Genomic DNA, 15,832 nt, shown 5'->3' with positions numbered 1-15,832 from the left:
TATACAGTTCCGAAACATTTCAATGTTTATAAATATGTAACACATTCTCCTCGAGCTAGAAATTTATATGTATAATACGAAGAAGTCTGTTAAATGACTTGGTTCCATAATATGGGCGTCATAATATAACTACAGCACACTTAAACGGCAAGCGCGTATCCGGAAATGTATTACGGTACTCTACATTCCGAATTGGTCCTAATTATAAATCTTATCTAACCTTATCATGGAACCGATGATAATACTTTGTCGATCGATGACGCATCTACAAATTGTACCGCAGGCATATAATATATCAATTTCGGCGGTTGTCGCGATCGTAAGCTGTCGCAAGATTTCGGCAAATATGTTGCCGATAAACCGAGGAAACGAACCGAGGATTAGCGTCTTTGACAATTACTATGACGACAGCAGCTCTGAATTCGATGAAACTGAAGAAGAGAGGTATGTGTCTAGAGAATTAGAGCTTCCGATATACTATACTAAAAATAAGTGAAAGCGAACGAATTTGTGATGTGAGTGTATGTATGTATGTATGTACATACATCCATAATCCATACATACGCGTAAAGATGATAGCTCAGCAAGAAAACTACGATACTCGGCAGATTCGTGTAGGAAAATTCAATGTCTTATAGAGAATTCGGCTAGACGCACTAGTGCGTACTACCGAATTCGCTATTATAATTTTCTTTTTTCGTGAGGGCGGGGGGATTTTTTACTTACTGGTTAGTTTCACCTTTACATTTTTGTTTTGCTATCTATTCTAAAATTATGGTATCTAGAGAGAGAGAGAGAGAGAGAGAGAGAGAATGTTTCGTTTACGTGTATTTTTTTGTATATAAAGTCACTACGTTGTTACAAAAAGACAAAGCATTTTTTTTCTTGAATTTGTTTGTTTTAACGACATTAATTTTTGCGATCTGTCACAAAGAGTAGACGAATTGAAATGACTGAACGAATGAATCTTGTTTCTATGAAAATGTTTAATGCATTCTTTTTTGCAAAATGAACAATTGTATGTTGAGGAAAAAGGGAAGGACTATATAAGATGTAAGAAATAAAATCATGCGCGAAACAATGTATAAAAATGTAAAAAGAGATGTAGTAGAAAGATGTAGAAAACGGAGAAAAGAAAATTATATATACATATGAGAGAGAGAGAGAGAGATGAGATAATAGTAAGCCAAATAGTGCTGATATTACTATACTGAAGAATGAAAAGCTCGCGATAACACAGAAAACCTTTTTTAGTTCGCAGAAAGACGTTCCGCCGTGGGACGCGTTCGAATGTCTTCCTCCTCCACCAGAAAGTGGATCTATGCGAAATAACAGGTTTTTCGAGATCGTTATTTGGATCTTAAAGCTGTTCATTTATGGATTGTTATTTACTATCGTTTTATGCAGCGGCATCGCGTCTAAATTAGCTGTTCTATTGGCCACCGCGCAGCTACGAAAGAATGAATCGTTGCTCTCTTATAATCGTAATCTAGGTAAGATTTCAATTTAGAGTAAACAACACTGAACAAAAGTTACAAAAATTACAAATATTTGCACACAAATATTCTTATGTCCTAAAGTATACGGACTGCCAAGTTTCCAAATTTGTAATTATAGACGATATTAAATTAAATATTCAAATCTAAGGAGAGATGATAGAGAATTGACTTGAATTTGTAATTGAGGGGATTGATTAAATGTGCGATACCCTGCTGGGTCAAGTTGAAATTAGAAAAGATGGTTTACATTTCTAATTTGAAAATGGTCTTTCATTTCTTTTATTTGGAAGAGACATTATTATCTTATCGATTATCGTTTATCATATGTTATCAATTAAGTGTCATAGTAGGTATAGTGTTACGTTAGCGAAAAGGAGGAAGGGGGAAATCCTTCCTTATCCATAATTATTATTAAATTTACAATATTAATCCTTTTATACGCAAAACACTCCCGGATTCCTTTACAGAGAAGGAGGAGCTGGAGGGGCTTTTTACCGAGCACACGCAGGATGACCGTATAAAATGGACGTGGTGTCTGATTTTCATATTTCTCGTGCCGGAATGCCTCGGAGTGTTGAATACTTTGTGGCACTATCTATTCAAGGGGAAACCAAGGATGCCAAAGAAACGAAACATTCTGCTCATGATTCTGCTGGACACGCTCCACACGATCGGTTTAGTCTTGTTGACTTTTGTCATTCTACCGGAAATCGGTGCGGCACAAGGCGCCGCCATTTTCTGTTGCCTATGTTTCGTCCCAGGATTGTTGAGTAAGTGCGTAATTAATTGCCGAGAGCAATAGAAAGCAACTTTTTTTTTACTTTGACTTGCCGTTGCTATTATACATATAGACACATACACATATGTATAATACAATTGCTTGACGCTTGATTCAAATAAACGAGCTTTCGGAAATAGACTGCTTTCGTTCCTATTGTACAACGATATTCCGTGGTAATTAAGAATTCGCTTGTTATATATGTATAATAAATACCGACGATGATTGAAATTTAATAGATCTACTTTCGCGAAATAAAGAAAGTCAAAATGTATCGGCAAGCAAATTAAGATTGCTAAAAATTGTTGACGCACTGGCATTGACCGCCCAAGTTAGCGGAATGTTGTGGCCTTTGATCCTTAATATCGAGCACGACGTCGACGCAACGTTGATGTGGCTTTCTCCCATTGCTCTTGTCTTGTGCTCGAGTCGCTGGTGGAGCAACTTTGTGTCGTCCCACAGCAACATCGGTACGTACCGATCACGTCACGTATGTATGTACGTAGGTAGATGATTCCTAAGGCCGTCTCGTGTAAAGAAAAAGAGAAAAACGGGGGGTTGAGGGGGGGGGGGAGAGAGTAAGATAAGAGAATAAAGTTCCATCTCCTCGGCAAAATCTCGAAAATACCTTTCAATATTTATTTCAAATGTCATCCTTTTCTTTTCGCGAGTGTTTTTATCGCTGCGAGAGAACCAATTTAGTTTATTATAATTTAGATGATTAAAACAGGTCTAGTGCGATTCTTATTCCGTGCGAAAGAAGATCTTCAATCAGGCCAGCACGTCGTACAAGGATACGTCTCCCTTTGGAGGATATTCATTTTCATCGCAGGTGCTCTCGTTGTTAACGTATGCGAAGGAATAGATGCCAGAAGCTTTTTCTCACCGAGATTCACTATCCCTACACCCCTTTATATCTTTGCCATTCAAGCTGCTTGCGCCATGATGATGTATCAGTCTTGTAAGTTGAAATGGCCACAACAATGTACATACATTATAAAACTAAAAAAATTCACCTAATACATAAAGATGAAAGCGGCAAGCCTTTTGTCCAGGCTTACAATTAGATCCAGACCGCGCAAAAATCTGAAAGTAACTAACAACACTATTTCAAAAGAACGTATTTGGAAGAACGATGCGAGAGAGTCCTTACCTGCAGTCTTTACCTGTTCTACATATGATATAATTTGAATATTTTTTTATCTTGCATTTTTCTTCAAGTACAAGTTCAAGAGCACTTTCGATCTTCCGACTCTTGATCTCTTCGACAACTTTTCAGGTAAATTCGCTTACAGAACTCATATGCACCAGTTTGGTTTCGCGTTTCCAACGAATCTGGCTAGTCTGGGAGCGGTGTGTTTGATTGTGACATTGTGCAACAAGGACATCTTTCGCAACGTTACAACGGACTATCTTTTCTTCGAGGAATTCCTGTTTGGAAATTGGGACGAATTTCTTTCTAGCTGGTACATTTGGTTCTGGCTTATATGGCTGATGTCGCAGATATGGATCACGATGCACCTATGGACCACCGAAAACGAAAGACTGGCGCTAGCTGAAAGAATTTTCTCCACCATCACTTACGATTCGCTTATGATTGACCAATGTTTAGCTTTAAATAGAAGGACGCAGAATGAAAATGTCGATCTGCAAGACCACGCGCGCGAGGAGAAGGACAAAGATGCTCCACTTCCAGTAAAGAGATAAACTTGAAGTTATTTTATCTATTTATTTATTATCACAATTACATTTATTATTGCAATCAATTGAATTTCAGAATGGCGACCTAAGACTCGAAGCTACCGATATTAGCTTGGACGTTGGAAGAATCGAACGAGACCTTGACAAAGATGATCCGGAGGATATGACGACGATCGATAAACATAAAGATCGAGTGACGAGAATTTACGCGTGCGCTACAATGTGGCACGAAGAGAAGAACGAAATGAATCATTTGGTAGGCAGTATTCTGCGATTGGACAAGGATCAGTGTGCGATACGCGTCACGCAGAGATATTACAAGGTTCACATCGAGGACTATTACGAATTGGAAAGTGAGTCGCAATCGTCACAGACAATATATTATGACTAAAAGATTAAAGAGGACCATCTATCGTAATGATAAATTACACAAGTTACAAATTTTCCTTTTTATCGATATATTACTGCGCGAGTAATTAACAATTAAGATTCACCTTTTAAAAAATTATGATGGACGTGTAGTATTCTTTGCATGAAAAAAATTAAAATTTAATCATGCCGTAGAAATTTAGTCTTCTCTCTATCTGAAAGTTATCTGAATCCATTTATCAGACGTCGAGAGAGAGAGAGAGAGATCTTGTTGCGTGTTTATTATATATACTTATTGTTAGTATTTCTAGTTTTTGAAAATATTTTCGAAAAATTTAGCGAGTGAATAGCCGTAAGAAAATTATTCAATACATTTGTTGAATGAATGTTGTACGCTTTTGAAATCAGCACACATTTTCTTCGACGATGCATTTTGCTGCATGCACGGCTGCGTTGATTTGTGTAATCACGATGAAAATGAGACGCAAGTCAATCAATATGTGATTACGCTGGTGGAGACGGTCCAAAAAAATGTGGAGAACTTATGCATGCGTTCTTTGCCGCCTACTAAATATCCGACGCCTTACGGGGGTCGTCTTGTGTGGACGTTGCCAGGAAAAACTAAATTGGTAGTTCACCTGAAGGATAAAAACAAGATTAGACACAGAAAACGGTGGAGTCAAGTATGAGAAATAAACGTATGCCCATCAAGTCGTTCTCTAATAAAAATTTGATGAAAATTTGCGCACGCGCATATATGTAATGCATTTCAGAATAAGTCAATATACATAATATGATCAATATATAAACGTGAATAAGCATCATTAAACTTTTATTAGAGACAAATTTAATAAAGTAAAGTTTCAAAGGAAAATCCGAATGAAACATCCTGTTGAATTTTTTAAGGTCATGTATATGTATTATCTTCTGGGCTATCGTCTAATGGGACTACCGATCGACATAGATCGGAAAGAGACTATTGCCGAGAACACGTACATTCTTACATTGGACGGAGATATCGACTTTCGACCGGCCGCGGTTAAAGTTCTGGTGGATCTGATGAAAAAGGATAGAGATCTTGGTGCCGCGTGTGGGCGAATACATCCGGTCGGATTAGGTATGCGGTATGCGGTATGCGGGTTATTGCGACAAATTAAAAATGTTAAATATCTCATTTAAGATAATGTAGAGAGAACGTATTGTTATATAATTGTTGGTAACTGTGATTGGAGAAATCACGATATCACAGTTTCACAGTTCTTTATAACAATTAACCGATAGACAGGGAAATGGACGAAGAAAAGTTTTAGTATTTATTATTAAACAAACAGCTTGAGACTTTAAATTTCGTACGATTTTCTAATATACGGAAAAGAGATCGCTTTGTTTGAAGCTCTTAAGCGTTTTACTGTTCGTTACTACAGGTCCAATGGTTTGGTTCCAAAAATTCGAATACGCTATTGGCCACTGGTTGCAAAAATCTACAGAACATACGATCGGTTGTGTTCTGTGCAGTCCTGGCTGTTTTTCGCTCTTTAGAGCGAAAGCGTTGAAGCAGCCTAACGTGATGGCGAAATATGCTACCAAGTCTACCGAAGCCAGGCATTACATTCAGTATGACCAAGGTGAGGATCGATGGCTCTGTACATTGCTTCTCCAAGTAGGTTCACGGGTAAGTCATCATCTTGTGCGGTTTAAAATACCATGATATATTCATATAATATATTACCTATTTAGTAAGCAATATATTAAAAGTACAGAGATCTTTCATAGATTTAAATTCTAACTGACTAGCCATATATATCTTTCGAAATGTCAATTTTCTCAAGTAGTGAGAAATATTTAACGTTAATATAGCTTAATTATCAAGCTTAAATATCAGGTAAAAAGTTAAATTGGATATGTGTATTAGATGCGTGTAGATAGCAGAACGTTCAATTTTTGGACCGCGGTCAATTGTTTGAATCGTCGCGCGAGTAACTTGCCAGTTTGCGGTTCCTGGATAATCATTGTCGCATCTCGAACTCATACAACGATATCTGACTGATTATTTTCCTGACGATTGATAAAATTTGATCTATTTATTATACATATATTATTCAGATCTATTTCTGAAGAAATAACAATTTAGTATTTAAATTAATGCTTATATATGTATTTACAAGATTCTCTCCTTCCTCCCGCTCTCCTTAAAACCAGGCAAATCCGCCTGAAAGATACAGCTATAAAAACAAAGTAAAAATTTTAAATTGCTAGCATTCGGAACTTGGCTGAATTTAAACAATTGTATTTTGTAATTCAGCAAGCAGATTTGAATTTTGGTTCTACAATAATATATATTTCACGATGTCTGGTCATTCTTTTGAAAAATGAAATTTGTTGAAGGATATATTTTCTCACTAGTGTTATGTAGGTACAAAAATATTCAACTAAATCTGACAGATCAGTAGTATGTATACGCACGCGTGTGTGTGTGTGTAATTTACGTGTTCAAGAATATAGAGTAGAGTCCTAAGATTAATTCGTTTCTACCAGGTCGAATATTCGGCAGCGAGTGATGCGTATACACATGCACCAGAAGTCTTTAGAGATTTCTACATTCAGCGACGCCGTTGGATTCCCTCCACTGTCGCAAATATTTTCGACTTGTTGATGACTTCTAAAGAGACGAGGAAGGTGAATAACGATATCTCGTGGCTGTACATTGCTTATCAATGGATTCTAATGGGTATGTACATATATCTAGTGATAACATTTTAATAATCTATTAAATCAATTATTATTTATTAAAGGGAGTACAATCCTGGGACCAGGTACAATATTTTTGATGCTGGTTGGCGCGTTTGTCGCCGCGTTTCATATCGACAATTGGACCAGTTTCTGGTACAATCTAATCCCAATTGGCGTGTTCGTCGGAGTTTGCTTCGTCTGTAAGGAGCGCATGCAGGTATGAAACTCGAATGGTATCTCATAAAGATTTTGAAGATATTTGAAAAAGAAAAATTTATTTAGTCAGTAAATGTGGATTATAAAAAATAGGTCAAAACAAGAGTATAAGTGGCTTTGCAATTTGAGCTTGCTGTATTAGATGAATTTTATTTCAAATAGAGAGAGAGAGAGAGAGAGAGAGAGAGAGAGAGAGAGAGAGAGAGGGAGAGGAGAGGGAGAGGAGAGAGAGGAGAGGGAGAGAGAGAGAGAGAGAGAGAGAGAGAGAGAGAGAGAGAGAGAGAGAGAGAGAGAGAGAGAGAGAGAGAGAGAGAGAGAGAGAGAGAGAGAGAGAGAGAGAGAGAGAGAGAGAGAGAGAGAGAGAGAGAGAGAGAGAGAGAGAGAGCAAGAAAATGCAGCTGAAACCATTATATTTAATGACTATAGGATACTTTCTACGACTGTGCTAGATTAATCGACGATTATTGCATATGAACATTACATTATACATCATCTATCGATAGTACATTATTAGCCTGGGTTTACAGTTATTAGTAGCCGAGATTATCAGCGCTATATATGGCCTAGTGATGATAGTCGTCCTGGTAGGAATTATGTTACAAATCGCCGAAGATGGATGGCTTGCACCTAGTAGTCTTCTCTTTTTCATTGTCGCGTGCCAAATGACAGTAGCTGGTCTGTTACACCCTCAGGAAGCGACTTGTTTACTGTGCGGTGTTATTTACTACATTACCGTGCCGTCTATGTACATGTTGTTAATTATCTTCTCCGTCTTCAACGTGCATAACGTTACTTGGGGCACGCGTGATTCGAAGAAACCGAATGTCGTAAGTTTGCTATTCTCTAATTTTAATTTAATTCAGAGCAGATTGTACAAACTGTAAATACACTGTGGAAAATAATTGATAGATTAGTTCCTTAACATGTTTTGCCACTTACTGCACGTGCGCGCACGTGCAGAACGTAATTGGAATAATTTGAAAAATAATCATGTTATATAATTACAACGTAAAAAGACTCTTCAAGATGAGCAGAGATCCGCAGCAATCAGCAATCTATCCGGGTTCATGATAGGAAAGAGAAATAAGCAAGACAAAAATGAAAAAGGTACATTGGAGTTTTCCTTGGGGAATCTTCTCAAATGTGTTTGCTGTATTAATTCAGGAGTTAGTTATGAAGAGAAGCGATTGAATGAAATCAACGAGTCTCTACAACAGATGAACAAACGTCTGAACTTACTAGACAGGTTTGATGGACTTATTATTTACAGTTATTACGAAACTTATAGTTATCATAAAATCATTATTACACTTATATTTAATTACTTTTATTTATCGGTCTATTACTACGAGAGATTCGAATTATACAGATAATTATTTGTCTTATCTTACTCCTAAGGTGTTTGTATTCTACAACACAGATATAATTATTGATAATATTATAGATTACATACAATAAACATGGAAACTAACAACGTTGCCCAATCATCTTCTAATGCTAATATCTACCCAAGACCATATTTCCCGATGGAGGAGACAATAGAAGAGGAAATGCATGAAGGAATCGAGTTACAACACATAACCGATAAAAGTGATCGAGAAAATGTGATCTACAAGGATGTCGATGACGACGAAAGTGACGTTCTGACGCAGGTGTCAGCAACCTCGAGTCAGGATCAGTCTAGTTTCCTCATTAGCCCTTACTGGCTTCAGGACGAAAGACTGCGAAGAGGTGTGGTGGATTTTCTATCGAATGATGAAGAAGAATTTTGGAAAGATCTGATTGGAAAATACTTGCGACCCATTGAAAGCGATGAAGAGAGTCAAGTGAGTTGAATCTATCTTTAACTTGCAAAAAAAGACAGAAAAATAGACAAAGTAAAAGTAGTTGGTAGAAATTCGAATACAGCTTGAGTGAGATAGAAATAACAAGAATAGAACAGCAAGAATACAATATGTAGATATTCACACACGTACAGAAAAGAATATAACATGTGCAATCTTTTGTTTCACGTTGTCGAACATTGAAGAACAACCATGCAGCATTTCATGTCATATTCTGAGATAATATTGAAATGATAATTTTCCGACCCAAGATATTTATTTTATTCTCTCCTTAATTTTTATATAATTATATTTCTTTTAGAACAAAATAACTCAGGAACTGATGAACTCTCGTGATGCGTATTTATCAAAATTCTTCATGTTAAATGCTTTGTTTGTACTAATCGTGTTCCTTATGCAGTTAAACAAAGATACCCTGCATTTGCAATGGCCACTTGGAATGAAGTACAATGTTACATTCAATTCAGAAAGATTTGAGGTAAATATCTCAATAACAATATAATAATGATAATAATAACGTAATAGTAATAGTGAGAACAATCCTATTATATGTTTCATTAACAATAACTTCACATAGTTATTATATTTAATAACGTTACAATTCAAGCAATTCAACTTGCTTACTTTGAAAGGGTTGTTTCAATTTAATAATTTAACACTCGAGTATTAAAATTTGTTAAAATTGTGCAAGGGTAAAAAATTTAAATTACATTTCAATTTCTTATATTAGGTACATTTAACAAAAGAATATTTAAGACTCGAGCCGATAGGATGCCTATTTATTGCCGCGTTCATCAGTATATTAGGTATCCAGTTCTGCGCTATGCTAGTTCATCGATTCGTCACATTTTCCCATGTACTCGCCAATACAAAACTTCCTTGTACTAAGGTAATATTCAAAGAAAAAAAACACATTAAACACCATAATATTAGGTATAACACGCTTTTCTTATCTTTTTCACAAGTAAATACATACGGTGAAAGATAAATTATACAATCTCTATGGATTTTCCTCCTATGAAAGTAAATTTATTGAAGATTTGTTGAAAATACAAAACAAGTTTACTTTAAGAGAAATATAAGATAAAGAAATTTACAGAAAATTTATTTTTCTTTCTATAATTAGTAATTCACATATATTTCTCTCGCATCATTTCTTCTCCTCAGGTAACTTCTTCGGAAGATGGCGTTTTCGAAAAGCACGCTGATAAAATAGCGCAGACACTTCAACGCATGGCGGAGGACGACGTGATATTCGAACTTAGACGAAGTACCGTGACTTCTCCTACCAAACAAAGTGCGCACAAATCAACGAAAAATTCGAAGGGATCGTTGAAGATATTGGGAAACTTTGAAAAACTATTTCGACGAAAGCTTCATGATCCAAGTTCAGGTATAATTGCTCTCAATTGTTTAAAATTTTCATAAACTTTGTGCATCAGCGTATCACTGAGAATACTATTCAAATTATGGGAGAATCCTGGAGATTTTAAATTCAGAACGCACTCATCTTCTAAATTGTACATATATGTTTAAATACTAAACGTGGAATTGTGAGACAGTATCCCGAGAGAAAAACAGGAAGAAAGAGAAAATATGGATACGGAAATTCAATCGCGTATATTGAGTATCGTGGATAAGCAACTAAACGACGTAGCGACATTGTTTCGATTTGGTGCTTTCAAAGAGCTTCTATAAAACAATGTCATATAATTCCAAATCGAATTATCGGTTTTTGCTTACGCTTGCTTTTATGAAAGAGGTAGTGTAATAAAAACATTTCTAGTTAAAATAAATAGTAATTAGCTAAGGTAACCAATTGACAAGGAACGTGCCTGTTTCGTTTTTTTTTTGTACATTGCGTTTCAACTTTAATATCTTCTTTGCTCCCCTTCGACAAGGGAATAAAAATAAAAACACGTTTATAAAATTCATTTATTATTACAGCTAATAATTGACGTTGGTTTTATTATTATCAAGTATTTAATTTATGTTTTATCTTTTTTTAACGTTAACATATACTAATTGCTGTTAAGTTTGTAGTTTTACGCGCGCACGCGTTTATATATTACATCTTAAACGCACGGACAAAGATGCTGCATTTGGGTATCAGCACTGACACGTAATGCACGTGTAGTGTGCGTAAACATGAACTACATTAAAGCACCCATAAAACGTAAATGAATTATTCCAAGCAAAACGATTTACACTTGCCATTAAACAAGACGTTTACATATTATTACGACCGGGGTTGATAAAAAGTTGATGAAAACGCAATTGATATTTAATGCAACACAATACGAGAATAATAGTTTTCGGATATATTTATAGAATTAATTGCAACATCCCGAGAATTGCATTAAATTAATCGTTTTTTCGATTAACAGTTAGATAGAAAGCGTAAACGTTCTATATTTCAAATTATTTAACATTTTGGGAGTAACAATGTTATACATGTAAATACGCAAACACGCACGCACGCACCTACCCATACACATACCCACCCACCCACCCACACTCACACTTACACAAGTCAGTGCCGATGGCATTAATTATCACACTTAGTACTTTTATTTAATACTTTTTTCGAGTATCTCTCGTCTATTTTGCAGGTTTATCGCAACGCATGTCCTCGCAAATGCCGAAAAGTGCGTTTAATGCCTTTGAGCGGAGGCGATCAACAATTTTAGCAGAAAAAAGAAGGACACAGACTCAGAAATCATATGACATTTACGATGATGCTGATAATTTGAGATCCTCGAATCAGGACCCTTTTCAACCAGGACAATCAAATCGTCATCAATTTCAATATGATAATCCAGGATTCAAGCGGGATGAAAATATATGAGATTTATGAAAGAAACTAACTTAATTTGAGATATAATGCAAGAAGAAAATTTATGTAACTTCTCACTTCTGACATCGTTATAAGAGACATTGTTAATAGAGATATACCAATATAGTAAAAAATTACAAGTTTCAACATTAAACTTACATTAATATGTCAGCAAATGAAATAAAAAGGTAAACAACAATTTAGTAAAATCGTTGTAGCGAAATAATAGATTATTCTTCCTTCACATAAAACTAAAAATTAACTTCAATATCATCTCTTTTATATATAACGTTTTTTTCTTCATCATAATCGTTCTTGTAATCGATATTCAGAATATTGCGTTTCGCATATTGACGAAGAATTCCCAAACGTAATTGAAAAAGATTCGAGTCTAAACAGATCGGAGAATTTAACGTTTAAGTGTTAATACAATGATGTTTGATGAGAGTTAATGCCTCTTTTGACTTTTATATCCTCGAGATCCTGACGATTTCCCATCTTTAGGGCTTGGAGGAATAACGATACGTCCGGCGGCAATCTCATTTCGATCGGCGGACTCGTCGATTTGTTTTTGAGCATCGAGGAAAAACATGAGATCCCGGTTTTGCTCCTTCAAATTGGTGATCTCTGCTTCTTTTGTGGACAATTCATCTTGCAATTTCTTGTATTTCGCCTGCCATGAAGTCTGGTTCAATTGTAGGGCCTTTCGCAACTCCTTTTCCTCCGACAATTCTGCTTGTATTTGTGCCAATTTATTGGTGGAATGCTGCAGACGCTTATCAAACGTCTGCTTGTCACGATTGAGCGTCGCGAATTGTTTCTGATAAAATAAGGAGTATATATATATATTTTTTTTTTCGTTTTTTTTTTCTTTATGATAGAATCAAGAGTAGTACATTTGAAAAGAGTAGAACAGGAAGAGGGAGAAAGCGAAAAGAAATTCGGAATAGAAGAGACGAGGTAATGTTCATTTGATTACTATTTTTAAGAATTATACCTTTAAGAATAAATTACCTTAAATTGTGAGTTTTCCTCGAGCACTTGGTCCAATTTATCCCTCAACTCGGTAATTTCTGCTATGGAGCGTTGCTCCGTACGATTGAGCCTCTCTTCATAGTATTGTCGTTGCGTTTCCAACTGTGACGTTAACAAATACGTGAACTCTAACTGCACCGAATCTACCTTATCCTCCACAGCGGCACCCTCGCTCTTGGTTGCCGAGCGACCACCTTCCACCAATTTACCATCTTTATCCTGCAGTAGCCGATGCACAAAATTGTCGCCTACGTAATCCCAGACGCGATTGTTGCCCAATTGCATCGCGTAGCAATGGTGTGTGTCTCGGTAGTGTTCAAACGCATGACCCTGATGATAACGCGAGCAGCCTACGTGACCGCAGATCAAGCAAATCCACAGTGCATCATTGCCGGTATCCGCAACTGAAGAGATCCACACAAAAACATATTAAAAGAGGCCTCTAGTATGATAGAGAAGATGTTTTGAAATCATCTCCTTTCTGAAAGACCGAGAAATATGCTAATATACAATGCAATTATACAATGCGGAATTTAATCAAACAATTTCAAGTAATTTTCTCAACAAATTCTCCTTTCCTTTTCTATAAGTGTATATTAAATATTAAATTGGATTCTCTCAAGTTTAGTATAATAAGTCGGAGCAATTAGACGAACACTTACCACATTTCATGCAACGACTATCCGCCAGTGGCTCTGGCGTTTGGGCGTATCGACAGATCGGACAGGATGTGTCACCCCATTTGACGAGGCAGCTGGAGTGGAAAGTATGGTTGCACAATATCGTCAGAATTCCATCGACACTCTCGTCCATTCTTTCGAGACAGACCGGACACGATGGCAACTCTGTGTGCCCGCTCAGAGGCATTCCATTGTCCCCTATTTCGACTCGAGATACAAATACCATGTGACAAACCACGTCTGGTTCCAGAGAGTTATAGGGAGCACCGTTGAAAGTTTCGTAAAATTCGCTCGCTGCACTCTAAAATGTCATAAAAGCTTACTTTTACTTTCGCTAACATATCTTTAGTTAGTTAATTCTTTGTACAAAACTTTGTCAATTATTTTATTATACCCTAAACTTATTTTTACAACCCGGCCTTTAAATGTTTAATGGATATTACTTAAATATATATACATAATTCAAATGTTAGCTTTAAACCAACTTTATATACATATATGTATATACAAAATCGGCTAACTTTTCCGATCCAATTTGTCAAAACTTATCAAAACCGTGAAAGTATATCTATTGCTCAAACATTTGTTCGCTCACCGACGATCTGAAGGTGATCAGAGCCATATACTGGTTTGGACTGCTGTCTTTGAGGATTCTAAAGTATTGTATGTCTTGATGACAAGCCGCTGTGAAAGTTAAAAGATCGTGGCAAGTCATTGTTGCCGGTACCGATAGGATACAGATAGTATGACTGCGATCCGCAGCGCAACGCATTTCAGTCAGTTCACTGTAATGGAAAAAATAGAATTGTGAATAATTAATAACATACTTTTAAGCTGTTAATACAAAAGTATTCCACTTGATTCACAGAGTCGGCTCTTCCTTATCGGAAATGCCGAGAGAAATAACATTATTTTACAGTTATATTAGCAGTTTGTGCAGCTTTCCGATGTTTAGTGTGTCATAATGTCATAAATCTTTGTAACCAAGCTTCAAATTGGAATTATATTAAGTATTATACTAAGTCCCCATCTGACATCAGCTGTGGAATGTAATTTTACAATCGTAAATCGTAGAGTCAGTTTTCTCTTTCGATTCTTGCACGTCAAAGCCATATAACGCATGTGCGTGATCATTGATCAATGTGACATACGTAGGTATACAAATACATGTCGCGTATACAATACACAAATGCAATAATATGCAATTTAGAGCGACTCCCTAAAGTAAGAAAAAAAAAAATGATGACTTACTCTTCCTTGAAGAGATGGAGGATACCTTTCGTAACTTCGACAAAGGGGTTTCCAGAGATAAAACTTATTTGATCGGGTGAGGTGCAAGCAGCGGCGCCAGTCTCTCCTGGACCAGAACTCGCGACATGATTCGACGTCGCAAACGACGTCTCTTCGGAATTGGTTCTCGGAAACGAATGCGATTTGCTTGTGCTCTGGCTCGATAATAACGGGGACATGGTTTCTGCCACGTTTGTATAAGTCTCTACGTTTATATCTCTTGGTTCTCTGCAACCTCTCGTCTTCTTCGCAGCCATGGTGCCTACAACATTTGTTATTTACAATTACAATGAAAAAAGGGATTATACCTCACCGTTATCGATTCGTTGGTAGAACACGAAAGAAATTGGAAGAAGGCACAGCTCTAATTGTGTTTTTATTAAGGTATCCTAAATTACATACAGTTACATGCAATTATATCGGTATAGACTATAGATATTCGAGAGACATTTATTTGTCGATATGGTCGATATATAATATAAATATAAATATTACGCAAACGATAATACGATAAGACGAATAAGACGTTTATGCTCACTGGTGGTTTCTTCCAACTCCGAATCACAAATCTCGATGCGAATAACGCACAGAGACACCAAGACAGCGGATGAATTCATGCCACATAATTGAATTACGACATATTATGATAAACATTTCTCTTTATTTATATTAGGTCGCCATGTTAGCTCTCACGCTACCGCTACCGCCGTCGTACCGACACCCGACACTACCGACGACCGACGAGCGACGAGTGCCGACGACAGCGCGCGACTGCGAACTCACTCCATCGGTAACACTGATCGCCGATCGCGTGACCTTGATGCGGTGGCGCCGCGCGCGGCGCGCGCCGTTTC

At 36.7% G+C, this 15,832-nt stretch overlaps 2 protein-coding genes across 4 annotated transcripts; one reads left to right on the top strand and one right to left on the bottom strand.

Annotated features, from left to right (window-relative positions):
• The first annotated feature begins 56 nt into the window (after positions 1–56).
• Positions 57–12,182, top strand: LOC139774500 (chitin synthase chs-2). 3 transcript variants are annotated; one of them, XM_071709825.1, is made up of 20 exons: positions 57–175; positions 284–444; positions 1,255–1,493; positions 1,967–2,269; positions 2,517–2,747; positions 3,008–3,238; positions 3,557–3,972; positions 4,055–4,331; positions 4,756–5,030; positions 5,254–5,464; positions 5,772–6,019; positions 6,883–7,075; positions 7,140–7,294; positions 7,821–8,120; positions 8,310–8,539; positions 8,738–9,119; positions 9,439–9,615; positions 9,868–10,026; positions 10,305–10,530; positions 11,750–12,182. In XM_071709825.1, exons 2-20 carry the CDS (start codon positions 347–349, stop codon positions 11,983–11,985), a joined length of 4,587 nt encoding a protein of 1,528 aa, XP_071565926.1. In that variant the 5' UTR covers positions 57–175; positions 284–346; the 3' UTR covers positions 11,986–12,182. The 3 variants fall into 3 exon arrangements, with proteins under 3 accessions (XP_071565926.1, XP_071565925.1, XP_071565924.1); XM_071709824.1 differs by having other exon boundaries at positions 134–444; positions 1,255–1,335; positions 1,408–1,493; XM_071709823.1 differs by having other exon boundaries at positions 134–444.
• LOC139774501 (BRCA1-associated protein) lies at positions 10,141–15,739 on the bottom strand. The gene is made up of 6 exons (XM_071709826.1): positions 15,517–15,739; positions 14,940–15,240; positions 14,284–14,473; positions 13,671–13,989; positions 12,988–13,412; positions 10,141–12,793 (listed from the first exon to the last, which is right to left on the bottom strand). Exons 1-6 carry the CDS (start codon positions 15,593–15,595, stop codon positions 12,422–12,424), a joined length of 1,686 nt encoding a protein of 561 aa, XP_071565927.1. The 5' UTR covers positions 15,596–15,739; the 3' UTR covers positions 10,141–12,421.
• Between the last annotated feature and the right edge of the window lie 93 nt (positions 15,740–15,832).

Source organism: Temnothorax nylanderi, unplaced genomic scaffold, assembly GCF_030848795.1.
Source record: "Temnothorax nylanderi isolate EJ_2023f unplaced genomic scaffold, tnyl_v1.0 TNYL_tig0081_pilon, whole genome shotgun sequence".
NCBI lineage: Eukaryota > Metazoa > Arthropoda > Insecta > Hymenoptera > Formicidae > Temnothorax > Temnothorax nylanderi.
This window is presented reverse-complemented; position numbering and strand designations above follow the sequence as displayed.

Bases quoted from the DNA above. Each gene is read 5' to 3' on its own strand.
- LOC139774501 (XM_071709826.1), bottom strand. From the start codon at position 15,595: ATGAATTCATCCGCTGTCTTGGTGTCTCTGTGCGTTATTCGCATCGAG. The intron at 15,241-15,516 runs GTGAGCATAAAC...CAAATGTTGTAG, and splicing joins GGAGTTGGAAGAAACCACCA to GCACCATGGCTGCGAAGAAG. The intron at 14,474-14,939 runs GTAAGTCATCAT...TTTCCATTACAG, and splicing joins CTCCATCTCTTCAAGGAAGA to TGAACTGACTGAAATGCGTT.
- LOC139774500 (XM_071709823.1), top strand. From the start codon at position 227: ATGGAACCGATGATAATACTTTGTCGATCGATGACGCATCTACAAATT. The intron at 5,465-5,771 runs GTATGCGGTATG...TCGTTACTACAG, and splicing joins AATACATCCGGTCGGATTAG to GTCCAATGGTTTGGTTCCAA. The intron at 7,076-7,139 runs GTATGTACATAT...TATTTATTAAAG, and splicing joins TTATCAATGGATTCTAATGG to GGAGTACAATCCTGGGACCA.